Source organism: Hipposideros armiger, unplaced genomic scaffold (genome assembly GCF_001890085.2).
Source record: "Hipposideros armiger isolate ML-2016 unplaced genomic scaffold, ASM189008v1 scaffold_14, whole genome shotgun sequence".
Classification (NCBI taxonomy): Eukaryota; Metazoa; Chordata; class Mammalia; order Chiroptera; family Hipposideridae; genus Hipposideros; species Hipposideros armiger.
In genome coordinates, this window is record NW_017731364.1 from 1294887 (window position 1) to 1312363 (window position 17477).

General features: G+C 35.0%; 1 protein-coding gene across 3 annotated transcripts in view; it reads right to left on the reverse strand.

Moving 5' to 3' along the window:
* DCUN1D1 (defective in cullin neddylation 1 domain containing 1) overlaps nt 1–17477 on the reverse strand; it is a 32048-nt gene that overhangs the window by 13423 nt on the left and 1148 nt on the right. For all 3 annotated transcript variants that reach the window (XM_019668214.1, XM_019668201.1, XM_019668209.1), the window contains exons 2-4: nt 7411–7627; nt 6029–6197; nt 3625–3755 (exon numbers count right to left, since the gene is read on the reverse strand). In XM_019668214.1, the coding sequence (XP_019523759.1) occupies nt 3625–3755; nt 6029–6197; nt 7411–7585 (475 nt within the window). In that variant the 5' untranslated portion in view covers nt 7586–7627. The remainder of the gene's footprint in view (nt 1–3624; nt 3756–6028; nt 6198–7410; nt 7628–17477) is intronic.

The window sequence follows — 17477 nt, forward strand, 5'->3', positions numbered from 1 at the left end:
CTTATCCCATCATTCTTGCCACTTTCTGAAGCAGTTCTGGAAGTCCTCTTTCGTGAGTGTCTTTAGTTGCGCTGTCACGGCTGCCTCGATGTCCTGAATCATTCTGACTTTGGGAAAGAGCCAGAAGTCGCCTGGTGCCAGATCCAGTGAATAAGGTGGATAGGGACAGACCTTAATGTTTTGACAGAAATCGCCATACTAAAACCGATGTGTGACATGGAGGCTTTCCATAGTGATCACAAAATATGGTGAATGCTACTGCCCAGTGCCATACAATGGAAAGACAGGAATCTTCAATACAGGAAGGGGCGCATCGAACCTTAGTAACAGTGTGTGACAAGTTCTAACTTGTTCAGTGCAGTCTGTCAGGTATGGGCTATACCTGACAGACTGAGAGATGGTGTCTTTTAAAGTGTGCTGTAAATCATCCTCCATCATGACCGAGCTCCATGTCACACATTGCTTATGGTATATGGCAATTTCTGTCAAATAAAAACATCACGGTGTGTCCTCATCCACCTTATTCACTGGATCTGGCATGGTGAGACTTCTGGCTCTTCCCCAAAGACAAAATAATTCAAAACATCGAAGCAACCATGACAGTGTAACTAAAGACATTCACAAAGAGGATTTCCAGAACTGCTTCAGAAAGTGGCAAGAGCGATGGGATGAGTTCGAAGTGAGGAGGAGTATTCTGAGGGGCAGTAATGGCAATGTGTCTTTTACTGTAATAAATTTTTTTTATTTAAGCATTCACCATATTGTTTGATCACACCTCATATTATTAACTAATGTCCATATTTTGCATTAGGGCTCACTCTGTGTTGTACATTCTACGATTTGGGGGTTTTTTTTAAACAATTTTAAAGTTGTGGTTAAATACACATAAAATTTATCATCTTAATGGGTACTAGGTTTTAATCAGGGTGACAGATGGGAGGTCGGTTGGTGGGCAGTGTGAAAAAGGTGAAGAAGGGATTAAGAAGTACAAACTGATAGTTATAAAATAGTCATGCGGAAGTAAAGCACAGGGCATATAGTCAATGATATGGTAATAACTATGTATAGTGCCAGGTGGGTACTAGTCAGGGGGATCACTTCTTAAATTATATAAATGTCTAACCATATGCTGTAGACCTGAAATTAATATATAATAATATTGAGTGTCAACTGTAATTGAAAAATTAAAAAAGGAGGGGAAGGTGAAGGGGATTTAAAAGGTTCAGATTTCCAGGCAAAAAAACAAGTAAGTCATGGGGATGTAATGTACAGCATAGGGAATATAGTCAGTAATATAGTGCTAGCATCGTACAGTATCACATGGTTGCTGGACTTATGGTGATCACTTCTTTAGGTATATAAATGTTGAATAACTATGGTGTACACCTGAACCTAATATAATATTGTATGTTAGCTATATTTTAGTAAAAATCTTTAAAAAATTTTTTTAAACTTATCTTAACCATTTTTAAGTGTAGAGTCCAAGCGTGTTAGATACATTCACAGAACAATGTGCAACTCATCTTCAGAACTCTTTTCATCTTACAAAACAAAAACACTAGACCCAATAAACAATATTACATTTTTCTTAAGCTCAATGCTTATTAGATAAATAACATAATTTTTACATCTAATTCTTCTGCATAATCTTTTTCTCAATTTTTCCTGTAATTCCAATTTACCATATTAATACATGCAACATCTATAAAAATTTAATTTTGCTTTATTTTCACCAGATAATAAAAACTAAGATTTGGAATCAAAACTACATATCAGCTGAAGAATATCACTTATTTTGTGTTCTAGTAAGGTGTAAAGATATAACTAAGAAATAGGTTCAGCCCCTTTAAATCATATTGATATTCACAACATTTTGTTTACTCTTACAAAAATATTGTGCTATATTTCTAAAAACAACAAAAATAATTATTTTAGGATATACATGTTAATCAAAGATTTTAATCGGCTTGTGTTTGTGGGAAGGAAAAAGCAAACTAGAAAAAGTAGCCCAGTTAACTGGTAGCCACAGACAGAAGATAGAGAAATCAACCCTAAGTATCCCAGCCTATTTTGCTTACAAAATGAGGAATTTTCTTTTAAGAATAGAATCCAACCTAAACTGAAGAAGCAGTTGGAAAGGAGGCTTCATTATTTAGAATTTTGCTTTACAGATATTTTGTAAATCTTTAATCAATTTCATATTTAGTCACTCTTTGGGCCACTTCTCCAAAACAAATGCTGGACATCCATCCCTTCTCCTCACTAGTTTTTGGTTAGTTCCTTGGACTAAACCCTATTCAGATAATCCTTTCTCAATGTTTTTCCCCTCTCACCTAAAATATGAAGAAAGATTAGTAGTACAAGGGGCCCCTATGAGCCCCTCCAACTACTATGTCTTCAATATAAAAAAGAAACTCACTTCCATCACTGGATAAGTTATTTAACCTTCTTGTACCTCAGTTTCCTCATCTGCAAAATAAGGATTAAAAATAGCTAGCACTCTATTATTATGGATTATGAAAGAATATAACTCATGTTTGTTAAAAATTAAATGCAGCAGTGTATGTAGAGTACTTAACATACTGCCAGGCATACTGAAAACTCACATTAAATGGAAGTTACTGCTATCATCAAAATCTTCAGTGTGTCCCCACTGCCCACAAATTCCAATTTAAACTTTTCTGTCCTGTTTTTAAAAGAAGCCTGTGGTTACTGAGCCTTAATGTGTCTCACTAATTTAATCTCCAAACAAGCATTCCCACTAAAATCAACTCAACATTTTCTAGCTTCCGCTAAGAAGCCAAACTTATTTCTCGCCTTTATTCATAACTATCCGCTCATTGGAACACCTTTTATCTTCCCTTGCCCAGCCAAAGCAAACCCTTCAGTTCACATCTTGCCCAGAAAGCATTTTCCAACCATTCCTGCCTTTTACTCATTTCTACTTTTATCTAAAACCCTCACACACATTTATTATTTTGTATTATCTCCTACTGTCCAGTCTTTCTGGGTAAACTGTAAATTACACCGTAGCTTTTAGTTACATTCCCCTAGTCATCCCCAAGGCAAATGTATGGATATTGAATGCAGTATAAATTGACTGACCTAAACTGTTAACAGTGGTTATTTCTGGATAAGATTATGAATGATAATCATCTTTTTTATTCTTTTTTATAGTTTCCAAATAAATCACAACCAGAAAGCGTAGATTTATCTGGCATTCTCGGACTCAGAAATCTTACAATGCTATTTCTACAGATCCATAGTGAAATAACTTATGATCCTAAAATCCTACAATATCCTCTGGAAAATAAACAAACAAACGAAAGTATATACGTTATGTCAGGGGAATTTTAACATCTATGTATTTTCTGTGTTGTAGGTCTTAAAAAAAAAAATCAGAGGTTCACATATGGTATCCAGGGTAACCAACCCTATTATTGAATGTGCACAGTATTTTTGAATAAGCAGAAGTTCACTGTTTCTCACTGTTTTTCAGTAATTGGTATTTTCATGATGACTTTATGCTTAAAACATATAACTTTTTATTATAAAACAAAAGTGACACTGTCAATGTATTTGAATATATCTGAAATGCCAAATATAATTTTTAAAAATTCTTACCTAATCCTTTTTGTCCTGGATTCTTTGCAAAATTAAAAGTAAACTGGTAAAAATCCTTAAATCGTCCTGGTTCTTTCAATTCTTGTTCCATCTTGGGTATCTGGGCCTTTAGTTTTTCTATGCTGTCACATCTACATTGTAAAATTAAGTTTATAAAAGATAAACTTTTTGACTATAAATTAAGGACTTAACTTATTCCTATGACAGCTTATATTTATTTCATAGTACTTCTTTTTAAAAATCAGATAGCTGTATTTCATCTTTTTACATTACATAAACAAGTATGGCGTTGGCTGGAGGAAGAAAGGTCTGGAGTGATTAAATGTTAGAAATAATTACTACTTTTAAAAGAACTGGGCTATTACTTTTAATTACATAATTTACTGGGCTATTAACACATCTGAGTTGTAGAAAGCGGCTGCAGTGGACAGATGAGAATGTATAGTAACCAACATAACAATTACCAGTTTAGACTGTAGTAGGTACTCCTTAACATGGTAACAAACCACATGTGTAGCTTGCAAACTGAACAGTTTCCTGCTTAGGTGAGGAGGCACTTCTCCTGAAAACTTACTTCGTTATATACAAAGTATAATAAATATTAGCTGAGCCCCCTACCATTTCCAACTGAAGCTATCTCATTTCAATATTAAGTTTTTTCTATATTTCGCAAAGCATTCAACTTCCAAGGGGTTAATAGGGCCCAAGGATGAAGTCTTACTTTCCACATAGTAGCCTAGAGATAGGAATATTCTATTTCTGAGATTCCACAAAACCAATCATTCCATTTTTCTTCTGATTATTTTTGCTTTTTATTTTCCTTCTGTGTTCTTTGTAACATCTCCCAGATCATTAGTTTGTAAATTAAAATTTTGATTTGGAAGTTCATTACATTTTAAATGAATTCAATTTCAAATGAAAAAAAAGTGAGTTCTATTGAAAACTATCGCAGCATAGACAATTCCAGCAAGTTCAGGACAGGGCTGACTTTGGCTGTAGAACACAGTGTCTAGGCCAATTATTAATTTATTGCTTCTCCAGCTTTAATCCTACCCATCCTTTGCACTACATTGTGACTATTTGTAGTGGACTACAAATTATGAGACTTCATTTTTCTTGCCCGCTGGCTCACTGTTAGGTTCTACCAACAGAGGGCAATGAAAGGCTGAAAGAGGAAGAAGGAACTTCTCTTATCCCAGTTTATTTTCTGCAGAGAGCAAGGGTTTCAGTGTGGTGGAAGGTCCCAGCAGTGTTCAGCAACGGTGGCAACTTGCATGGCTCTGCAGCAGTGGTGTCTAGCCAGTTTCTTCTTCATCCGAGTTTCTTCTTCATCAGAGTGGCAGGTGCGGCAGGCATCACAGGCCCTGTGCTCTGCGGGAGCCACACCCTCTGCTCTGAGGTAGAACCTCAGCTTGCAGGGATCTCTTACGTTTCTAGGTTCCTTCTTTGCTCACTTCCCTCAGCTCCAGGGGTAAAGGCAGCTTCTTGCAACTGCCACCTTTTACACTTTAGAGCTTTCTTTTACCCCTTTCACACAAAACAAATTTTTAAATATACCCTAATTTGAATAAATTACTGATATGTTTTTGTGTCTTGCGTGGACCCTGATTGGTTGCAATGTCCCTCAGGCTCAAGATCAGAATGCCTGGGTTCAAATCCTGGCTCAATACTACTACCTACCTCTAGTTTCTCTTTACCTCAGTTTCCTCATCTCTAAAATGGGAATATAAACACTACTTCTCACACAAAGTTATTATGAACTGGTAGGTGAAGTACTTACTTAGCATAGTTCCTGAAATAAATGTTCAACAAATGTTAGCTATTATTATTCAATAGTTACCCACTAAAAACAAAGGGCAGCCTGTTACCTATCCACAGACTGAATACTTTTGCAGCCTCATTACTTGCAGACAACTGGAGGCCACAGGTAAAACCTCTACCCATGACTTGTCAGTCTATTTATCCGAAGACATTTACCTAATCAGCTGCCAAGGTATAAACTGAACCAAAAGTGATTATATCTTCCAAGATTTTAAAGTCTAGGAGTTTGTTTATAAATTCAGAATTTGCAGCATCACATTAGGACATAATGTAAAACTTGCTCATTTTGCTTATTCATGTTAAATATTAGAACACAGTAATTTATTTTAATATTGAAGAACCTTCATTAGAAACAAATGATAAAGTACAATGCAAATGGAATAGGCTGTACTAACTATACAGATAACTTGACAAACCCAGAAAACTGGATAACATGGAAGGAATTAGCATATTAAACCATTTATATCAACGTTTATGGGCTGGTAAGTTTATAAATGCACACCTAAAAATTCATAACATGATTCAGTTCCACAGTCATTCTCATAGCAATGCGCCTAAGTTCCTCTGGTAATGACACACTCACCCTAGTTCTGTCATGCCCTCCATGAACTCCTGTTTGGAGAACTCGCACTGCGTTGCTGCTCTGAACTTCCACGCAATGATCAACACATTAATGCTGGCTGGGTCGAGGGCCAGGTCATCACAGAACTGCTGTATACCATCTATTCCAATTTTATTTTCATCTTGAGGATCTTTAAAAATAACAATGCAATATTAAATTAGCACCATACTTTATCATGCTATTTCTAAAACTAAAAACGGTAACGCTTTATGTTCCATTAAAAAAAAGTGATCTCAATAGACCAAAGACACGAAGCAATATTATGCTAACAGATATTTTCCCCCTATAATATTCAAAACCACTCTGCCCCCAAAATAGCATTCTTAAGACAAACAGGAGAATATATTATATATACAGACAGGCACTTGATTTTCAAGTCGCATTTATTCATGTAAAAAATGTGCCATAGTCATAAACATTCAGAAAATCAGACATTCCTATAGAGAGATAAAGAATTTTTACTGAACATATCCATATTTTAAGTAGGCATTCTAAATTACCAGTATTATATACAGAAATTTTTTTTCTTATAGTTTATTTTACCACAGCAATCACTTCTTGAGAGTATCAGAAAAACCATAAGCTCTGCAATTGATCCTAATCTCAACAATATAAATATGTTATTCAAACTAAAGAAAAAACCAACTATCAATATTTACTTATCAGAGAGCAAAAGCTTTAATGACAAATACAAGGAGAAAGGCACTCAGACACTTCTGTCACATGTGATTTGCTAACATCTCTAGGAATAAAAAATGTGACTTTTTTTACTTTGGGGAATATGCATTAAACATCCCATTTTTGGAAAAATTTTGATACTCCGTATACATGTTTCTACATAAACATAAAAGACATGGAAGAATCCATACCAGGCTATTAAATATTGGTTCCCTCAAGAGAATAAATGAGGAAAAGATGGAGAAACTATTGACTTTTTCTTTATTCATCTATTATGTATTGTTTAAAATGTTTAAAGTATATACTACTTTACATTCTTTAAAGGTTATTAATTAAAATTATTATGCAGGTTTTCTTAAAATCAGTTCAGCTGAGTTCTGTGAAAAAGAGAGAAAAAAAACCCCAGCCCCCATTCTCAAACTGGATCATGGGGGAGGAAAAAAATGGGGGGATAATCGGGGAGAAAATGAGGAGGCTAAGAAGAAATTTTAGTGAAAAGAGGAAAATAATTTCCCTCCAGATCTCTTGAAGTAATTCTAAGATCTACAGAGCTCTGTAAACATATCCACCCAATTTATGTTCTATGTATAGATTATTTCTCACAAGCAGCAAATCACTTTGGAAAACTTAGTTCAAAATATTTAAAATCACAAGCAAACACTCACCTTTGTATCTATTGTACAGTTGTTCTAACTTCTTCCTGTCCAATGATCCTTTTACACTCTCTCGTATATAAAGTTCAGGATTTTGGAAAAAATTGTCTGTTGCAACATCTAACTTCCAGTCATTTTGAGACAGACAACTTACTGCTGTTTTTTCACTAGATTGTGTGAAGATCATAAACTGACGAACTTTATCCTTCTGCGATGATTTCAACTTGTTCTATTGAGACCAGAAAATAAACTGAAACACTACGTAAAATCACAGAAGACTAAGTATTTCTATATGCCTAACTAATCATTCTCAGCAATACTTGTTCCTCATAAAATATTAAACCATTTTAGTTTGACTTATTTTTTATCTACTATTAATGACAATGACAATTTTTTTAAAAAATCGAAAACACAAAATATGATATCATTTTGGAAAAGAAACTAGGACAGAGGCAAAGGAAGTTCAATCACCCTGCACTTCTTCTAAAAGAAGAAATGAGAGCACTGTACAAAGGCTCCAGGAGGGAAGTACAGCCACTCTCAAAACCTTGACCAAGCACAAAGTTCTAAAGGAACGCACAAGAGGTGGTGGGGAAGGAGGTGACTTTATCTAGCCAGCCAGAACAGTCCATCGATCCTGGGTAACAATGAGATTAACAGGTGACTGTTGCAGTCCTACAATTCACTATAAAGGATGGAGGATACAGTTCTCCTAACCTCACCTCCCTTGTTTCCTTGCTACTTTTACCAAATGTGAGAAAGCAAGGGTATGTGCACCCTCCATTTCTCCAAGTGGTGTTCAGGAACCAAAGTAATTACCACTAAAATCTCCTCACATTTTCACTCAAATCAGAAGCCCTAAAATATGAACAAGCACTCCTCATCCTTCCAACCAAGGTAATTTTTATAGGATTCTCCCTTTTTATCCCTGAAAGGATCACCTCTTTCCCTAAGCCTGAGCCTACCAAAGGCTCTCTCCAAACAGCTTCTCACTAGAATAGCCTCTCCTCACTGGCCTTGTGTTCTCATCTGATCTGAACCCTAAGTAAACTGAAGCAGGGCAGTTAGACCCTGCACTCTCTTCCAGTACCGAGGACCACGTTCTCCCTCCCCTCCCACCCAAGCCAGTCTCCTGTGGAATGTCAGCCTCCCCACTATTATTTTCTCCCTCACAAGTCCTAACACCATTTCTCGGCAAAATACTTGGGTTCTTTCTGAACTACTGCAAATGATGGGGGGGGGGGGGTGAAGCATGTTTATAGGACACACATTAACAGATACAGAGGCCTGTGGTATAAGCAACACATCTGGAAACCAAAGCATCTTTGATCTGGCCTAAACCTCGACTCGGACTGCACAGATGAGAAAACAGACCCAGAAGGTTAAGGAATTTGTTCAAAAATCACCCAGGTTATTATTAGTAGAAATGGAACAACAGAAAGGTCTCATGAATCCAAGTATTAGTAATCTTTCCATAAACCATACTGTTTGCTGTACATATTTATAAGCCTTTGAGATTTTCAGGAAAAAGACTACCAAAGATAAATATTTCCACCTATCACAGAGTAAAAAAATATGACTACACAAAATCAAGTATGAAAAACAACCCCATCTCCAGGAATATGAAAAATGTTTATGCATTTTTCATATTGCTAGAATGGGACCTTTCAACCATATTCTTCTATCTCTGTAAATATGCTATTGCTTAGGGTTAGATTAAAATCTCAACCTCCGTTCTACATTTAAAGTGAGAAAGTATAAATTCACTAACCTCTTGTTACTTCACTACCATCTCTGGACACCAGATAACTTATATCCCATTACACATCTCTCAAATGTCTGGGATTCTTGCCTTTTGAAAATATCTCCTCAAGACTTATTATTCAATTACAATAAACCCACAGTGAAATCAAACCCCAAGGAAGATAACTGTCTTATTGTAATACACTCTTTAACTGAACGGAAACTACTCTGATTTCAACTTGTTATTGAAAACTATTTTTTAAATTAGTATACCTTTCTCCTTTCAGAGATATAGTATACTGACACATGTTTCAATCCTTCTTTGAAAGACAGGGAAGTAGCAGAGGGTCACTGTGACCATCAGTGACCAATCTATATTGTTGTACAAAGTGTTAGACAGTAACCTAGAATCAACAGGCCACATCCTGAAAATTCCTTTTTAATTAAACCTGATATAACTTCTTTTTTGTAACTTTTTCCCATTCTCCTAACTGCTGTTAGAGGCAGCAAAACAATTAGGATTATTTGGGGCTTTATCATACAGTATTAAATCCAGTGCACTGTTCCCTGAAACTTGAATCACTTTTGTTGACAAGAGGAAGGAAAAGTCAATTCTGCAAGCCAAAACGCGCTGTTCATTCTATTGACTTCCTATCAGAGAGCAAGATATTAGAAAATTGGGGGAACAAAGATAAAAAATCATCTTACCTACGCAAACTAGTAACAAAATTATACAAGTGAATATTTAATTCCATGTCACATCTTATTTGAAAAAAAGTATGTAATAAATAATGTCTGTGTAATGAAAATATAAAATTTTAAATAGTTTAAAATTCCAGTATATGGGCAATATCAATTTATTTTCAAAACAAAAGGCTGCAGCTACCCATTTCCAATACTATAAAAGCTAATAAGTGATACCTGGCAGAAAACTGATAGTAATAGTTCCTGGTAGGCCAAGTAATAATAAGCAATCCCATTCCTGCAAAGTCTGGTTTAAGTACCCTCCCCTTCTTGTACTTATCATATACTCTCATCATTTCTCTGTCCATTCTCTGTGCCTAGAATAAATCTTAACACCTGTTTCCTACTAGGGAGCATGCACTCAACTCTGTGGTCTCAAAGGCTGTCCTAGAGCAAAGCTAGAGTGGATTACACAGAACTGCCCTTTTCCCAAGACGATTTAGCAGAGCTGTAACACCCCCACCCCTTTTCCCCAGGCCACACAGTGGCACCAGGCAAGGTGTTTTGAGAGTATGGCACCAAAGGTTTAAATTTCTATCAACTTAAGGAAGAGAAAAAGGGTATCTAGCCAGCAAAGAATTATTTTATAGAAGATGAGAGGATGGATAAAAACGGAAGTGGGGGGAAAAAAAAGATGCATTTTCTGTATTTCTACTACAAACCCAGTGGGGATCTTCCCAAGAGCAAAAATATGTGACAGCTACAATGATTCAGCACTCAAAGTAGGATATGCCATTTACTTAAGACCTACGTAAAAGGAATTACAGTAGTCACTAAATAAAATTAGGCAATACAATCTGTAGTACTCAAATGTGAAAACTATCCAGATATCATCAAATTTTCAAGGAAATTCAATATTGTAAGAATGTAAAATGTATAAAATACAGAATATATGCATATTCTGATTGTTTCTGATTTTAGCAAAAAATGGGGAGGGAGAAGGGGGAGGAGAGAGGAAGAGAGGGAGAAGAGGAGAGAAATGCTGTCCCGTGTAATAGAAAGCTAATTACATTTGTACCAAAGATTACCAAAGTTAGAAATACTGCCATAATCTGGAGAGTAAAAAGTACTTGCTTGCTCATTTTTCCAAAATGAAAAATCTGGTTATCAATATATGTTACTTAATACTTAAATCTAGCACATGTTTGCAATTTTTTAAGAATCATATTTAAAATAACAGCTTATCTAGCTGGGGGGGAAAAATCAGACAAATACTTTGAATGTAGCCAAGCATCACATAAGTAGTTGAGTATATTTTACCACTGAACTTACAAAATCTATTGTGATTGAAGAATAGGGACTCAGAGAGGCTATCTAGTAAAAATTATAATAACCATAAAGTTCAGAAATTCCTCATATTTTTCCCTCAAGAAAAACAATAAACATGGAAAATGGTTTTCTAGTTAACTAAGTCCTAACAATTTCAAAATAGAAATAATTTTAATGGATAAGTGATATCTTTAAAAGCAAAAAATTAAGATCCATTTTATTATTTCTAATATTCTGAATTATCTTCTCACCCTTAAGTTTCAAATTGTCTGAACTCTAGGACACCAAAGCCTTTATATTTTTAAATCAGTTAATTTTCTAATTATCTCAGGAGTTGATGAATATAGCTTACAAAAGGCAATGTTTTAAAAATCAAAACACTATAATGGTCACCCATAATTCTCACTAAAAGCTCTGTATGTTGATTCTCGTGTGTTTACCATAGGATTAACAGTTTAACTTCATCTGAAACTCAGAAGAGCTAGTTTAAATCCAGGAAATCATAGTTTCCATATATGATACATAGTATTCAGTAGATAAAGTCAAATATGACCAATTCCCAAACCACTCATCTATAAAAGGCCTTCCCATAAATTATAGGTCTGAAGTCAAAAGTGCAGCAAAAATCAATTCAACTACCGAAACTACCTGCTTCTAGAGAAGGCTTTCACCTAGAGAGCAAAGTTCTGCAAGAAAGCCATGCTAATAATTTAATAGGAATACCTAGAAATCCTCTTCTACTTGCACAGAGAGGCAGTATATGATTAGTGAAGAGTGCAGTCTCTCAAACTAGACAGGATTTTAATCCTACTTGTGCCTCAAAATTGCTGTATGACTTTGGGAAAATTAATCTCTGTATGCTTCAATTTCTTCATCTGTAAACAGGGTGTGAAGGTTACATGAATTAATTCAGGTTAAACTCTTAGAACTGTAACTAGCACATAGCAAGTGCTCCTTACAAGTTCATGAAGCAAAGAATACTCCAGAGGAAAACAGTTAGTTTCATGTAAACGGTAAAGAAAGAATAATAATAACCATAATCAGAAAACAAGCAGCTAACATTTATTTGAGCTCCTATTGTGCCAACTATGTGCTAAGTATTTAATTACTAACAATTCTGCAAGGTGATTATCATTGATTCCGTTTTACCAATGAGGAAACCAAGCCTCAGAGCTCAATTTATCTAAAGACAGACTTGCCCCAAAAGTAGCAGAGCCAGGAATGAAACCCTGGTGCCTAACTTCAGGGCATGGTCTTTATATTTTTTCTACATTGTCATCAAGTGAAAGAGGAAAAAACGGGCAAAAGTGCAACCACTGACTAATTATGTGTGCACTGGGGTGAGGAGGTAAATTGTGAGCAATATTTCTTCATATATTTATATGGAAAAGTTAAATAAGTAATCAACTGACCTTTCACCTTTCAAATGTAAACAATCTGCATTCTGACTAAAAATTGCCCATTACATATTCCCCGAAGACTTAACTAAAAAGACTAATTTAGGGAAGGAAACTTCCCTTTAGAGATTTTTGGGAGGGAGAGAAGAGGGAATAGGTTATTTTTAACATAAGTAATTCAACAGGAAGAAAAATAAGTTTGTAGTCCTGTTAGTCTTTTTAAAAAGATGGCCACAATCTATATTTTTAAATGTACAGAAGTGGCAATTAGAGGGCACTGAAGGTCAGGGTTTCCTTTCCTAATTAGAAGACTTTGGAACCCAGAGAAAATACAAATACATGTACAGGTTATGGCCATAAAATGTAAGTAAATGTGTACAATTTCAAATATTAAGCAAAACAAAACAAAACCTTCTCTATTCTTTTAGATTACAATCTGCAGTTTAGAATAATGACTTATGGGTAGGCCTGTGGCTCTTTACTTATTCATCTGTAAACTTCCAGCACTCCGAATGACAGAATGAACTCTTCTTTAAAAAGCACTGTACTACTACTACCAAGTCAAATGCGGAATAATCTACTACACTGTGTAATTATTTTACCCAATGATGTTTTATATAATGGCAATTCACCCCAAAAAAATGTTTCAGAAAGTGTACTTGTAAAATCCAAACTGGCTTTGTATGTTTTTAAAGGACTTTCCCCACAGGTTTTAAAGAGTATTCTGTTAATGGATTTTTAAAGGATTTTTCTTCTCCCCACCCTTTGACTTATTATTCAAAAGATGACTACTAATATAAATGGGATAAATATTTTGATTTTGGTTTAGAGAAGACTGTTTTGACTATTAAAATGTTGTTTTTACTAGTTCCTAATTGTCTACGATAATAGGATAGAAATAACCTCCTTAAAATACTTTATTAGCCATCATATTTCAATCGATTTTCCTAAACTTATTGCTTGAACTTCTAATAAGCAGCAGTCAAGGGAGCTAATTTAAATTTGCTTCTCCTCTCCATATATATCTTTTCTAAAGAAACCTCAAATTAACAAAGATTACTAAGGCAAAAAACAAAACAAAAAACAAAGAAAGAATTAAATGAGATTTTTAAGTTCCATAGTTAAAGAACTTATAATAATGACTAGCATTAACAGTCATGTGAGATTTGTTTCATAGAATGATCCTTGAAAAATAAAATCTTCTAATTCTAAGATTTAGTATCTACTCAAATCCTATATCCAGAAATATCAGAATCCTATGAATAATAAATAAGCACTCTAAATGTTAAATGAAATGAAAATATCCTAACATAAAGGAATGGGCCTTGTATGTCAACTTTTCTCTGCTGCTGAACACTGTTCAGTGTTGAGGGATTCAAAAGCGTAATGCAATAGAATTCTTTAGAAAACTCTTAATAATTCTCCAAAGCAAAAAAGCAGCCTAATCACTCTCAGTGATGAGGTACTAATCATATGAGTTCAACAAAGTGATGAAAGATGCTTTAGTGACACTTTTTTCCCTTCTGTTTTTGCTTTTTCTTAGGTGATGAGGGGTATACACACCTAAAGTGACTAGGTAAACTAGATAGTCAGCAGGTTATTCAAGAGCTTGTTTGTGTCCACAAAGCAACTGTATCCTGTTTGGAACTATTTCTCTTCATCAAATGTCATGGCTAATACTATCACAACACATACTGAAACTTAAAAGGGGGCTTTCTCACAGATTTTCATTATGCTTGACCCAACCTGTGAGGCCATAATCAAAATAGCCACTTGACTCATGTGAGCTCAGCTGTTTTAAAACTTAAAACCACCACCACCACAATGAGCTAATTTTACTTTCAACCTTTTTACTATCTGTACCAAAAGTTTTCATTTTTCAATTACTTAAATGTTTAAATCAGATCATTTGATTATAAATGGAAACAATTATTCAATATAGGGAAGAAACGAGAGTGAAACTAATTGAAAATTCCACACATATACTGAAAGGGTGCTTGCTGGGGTTTTTTTTGTTTTTTTTTGTTTTTGTTTTTGTTTTAAAGATGAGGGGTAGAAGATAAAGTGTATAAGCAGAGACAATGCTTCTAATCCACGCTCTGCCACATACTAGCTCTTTACCTTGGTCAAATCATTTAGAACTGCTAACCCTCCATTTCCAGGAACCACATGAATCCTGAATTCCTGAACAGGTGATGAGCACTGTCAAGAACTTGGATTCCAGAGGATGCTGCTGACTGGGAGGCCACTAAGAACAGAACACATTTCAGTGCTCTCAGAAGGTGTTAACAGGGAATTCCATTTCATTACTTTATGTTAAAAGGAGGTAGCAGTATCTATCTCACACACTGGAGTGGAGATTAAATAAAATAACAGTGGTAAACTGTCTGAATAGCAGTATGTTCTCGATAAATGTTGATGTCCTTTCTCCTCAAAGGCGCAGTTTTCTACATATAGCCATTAAACCACATACAAACTACTAGACTATATTCAAAAGCAATCTATGAAAGATTTTATTGTGCTGTTTTGTGAAGTAGGAAAACTCAATGGTCAACTAGTTTTTATTGAATATTGGACAGTTATGTTAAACAGAATTCAAAACTGTACATAGAAGCTGCATGGTAAAGAAATTATAATATGGGTTTTGTTGTCTTTAAAAACTGCTTTACAAATTATAATATTGTAATAGGACACTATGGCACAGCAGAAACAAGATCATGTTACTCAGAATCCTTCAGTGGTTTCCCATTTCTTTTGGAATAAAAACCCAATATCCTTACAATGCCCACCCTGGCCCATCTCCACTCCTCATCACTCAGACCTTATCTGCTCCAATGCCCAACATCTCCCCCATACAAACTGCTCCAGCCAAACTGGTCTCAGTATTCCCCAAAATGTCTTCCCACATTTCTGCGTGACTTACTCCATCTCCTAGTCTACTCAAAACTCACCTCATCAGTGGCACAGACACCATTTTGCAACCCCACCTCCACTGTGCCCCAGCACTTCCAATTCCCCTCCCTAACACTGCTTTTCTTACATAGAACTTAACACCTTCTAACATAGTAAGGAAGAAAAAGATACACTGTGTTTATTATTTGTCTCTCCCTACTAAAACGTAACCCTCAACAGAGAAGGGATTTTTATCTTTCAGTGGGGGGATATATATACATACATACATATATATATATATATATATATATATATATATGTATGTGTATATATATATATATATATGTATGTATGTATATATATGTACACACACATCCCCATTGTGTAGAACAGTGCCTGGCACATAGTAGGTATTTAATAATTAATTACTTAAACAAATTAAGGCCCTCCTTTAATTTACTTATATATGTATATAAATTTCGAAGTCCACACATTTTTTTTAAAACCGTTAAAAACATAGTAATTAACATCATTAATCATCCATTAATTTGAATTTTGATATTTAAAATATTCATTAATAATACTTGGGTTTTCCACTTAAATGAGTAATATATTTAATTTCAATCCAATTTTCAACCAATTTTCTAGATTTCATATGAGTTAAAAGTACCACAAATACAGGGGGAAACGGTAAACAGGAGAAAATAGTTTCAGTTCTGCAACAAACAATTTTGCAACCTTGAAATGCAAAACCTCCTTGGTCCTCAATTTCTTCTTCTGCAAAAGAGGAGTAAATAAGATGATCTCTGAAGCCATTTCAGGTCTAGAAATTCTATGATGCTGTGAATCTATAAAAATCTAGAGGTTACACAGTCTACACACTTCTCATACATCTAATAAAAATCATTAAAGCCAAGATTTTTATAGCTGAATGGAACTTTAAAAATCATCAAATCCAGTCCTATCATCTTACAAATAAGAAACAACCCAGAAAATTTGAACACTTTTTAAAAGATTTTCTGGAGTAACAGGATATTGTCTAGTTTTAAAGTTATTTTTGGTCTTTCTATGTGTGTGTCAGGTAAGTTAACTGAACAAATTTTTTTTCTTATGCAAACTATCTCAGATTATCCCATCATTTCAGCTTGCACCAGAATTGACATAAATATGTGCTCTCGCAATGAGATGCACTGTACTACACACCAAAAACTAACGTGACCCCCAAAATCGTATTGAGAAACAAAAGATAAATTCATAATGAAAAACTTAACTAGAATTTTCTTATGGCCTAACTTAAATTAAGGTCCATAGTGATTTAGTTTCTAAACTAACAAGAGCATACCAAGACAATTCTAGCGACATGATCTGAGTTCAGCCACAAGTGTTTTTAAATTAGTGATATCTTGTCACTTCTGGTATAACCAGATGAGTTATATGGCAAAGTTCCAAAACTAGCTAACTGAATACTAACAAAAGGACAGGTGCTTAACAAGCTCCAATCCAAGCTGAACTCTCATATGAACCACATGAATCCTGAATTCCTGAACAGGTGATGAGCACTATCAAGCCCTCAGATTCCAGAGGATGCTGCTGACTGGGAGGCCACTAAGAACAGAACACGTTTCAGTGCTCTCAGAGGGTGTTTACCAGGGAATCCCATTTCATTACTTTAAGCTTACTACTCGTCCCTACACACTAAGAGTCTGGAAACTTCAGGAGTAATGTCTATGACCGTCAAAATACTTAAGACATCAGAAACGGTTTAGATGCCTTGGTGGATCTTTGAACACTGTAATATCAATCCAAACATAACCTCTACCTTACAGCAAAGTTTTCTTACAACTACAAACGGTAAATTTTTATGGAACTTAACCACACAACATAAATCTTGAATATATGGCAAACTAAATAAACCACACATCCTACATGACACCAAAATTCTGCCAAGTTGGAGGCTGCGAGTGGGGTAAGTCAGTGTCCTTCAGCAGAAACAAGACCAACTAAAAACAAAAAACACTGGGGCATTCCCGTAAC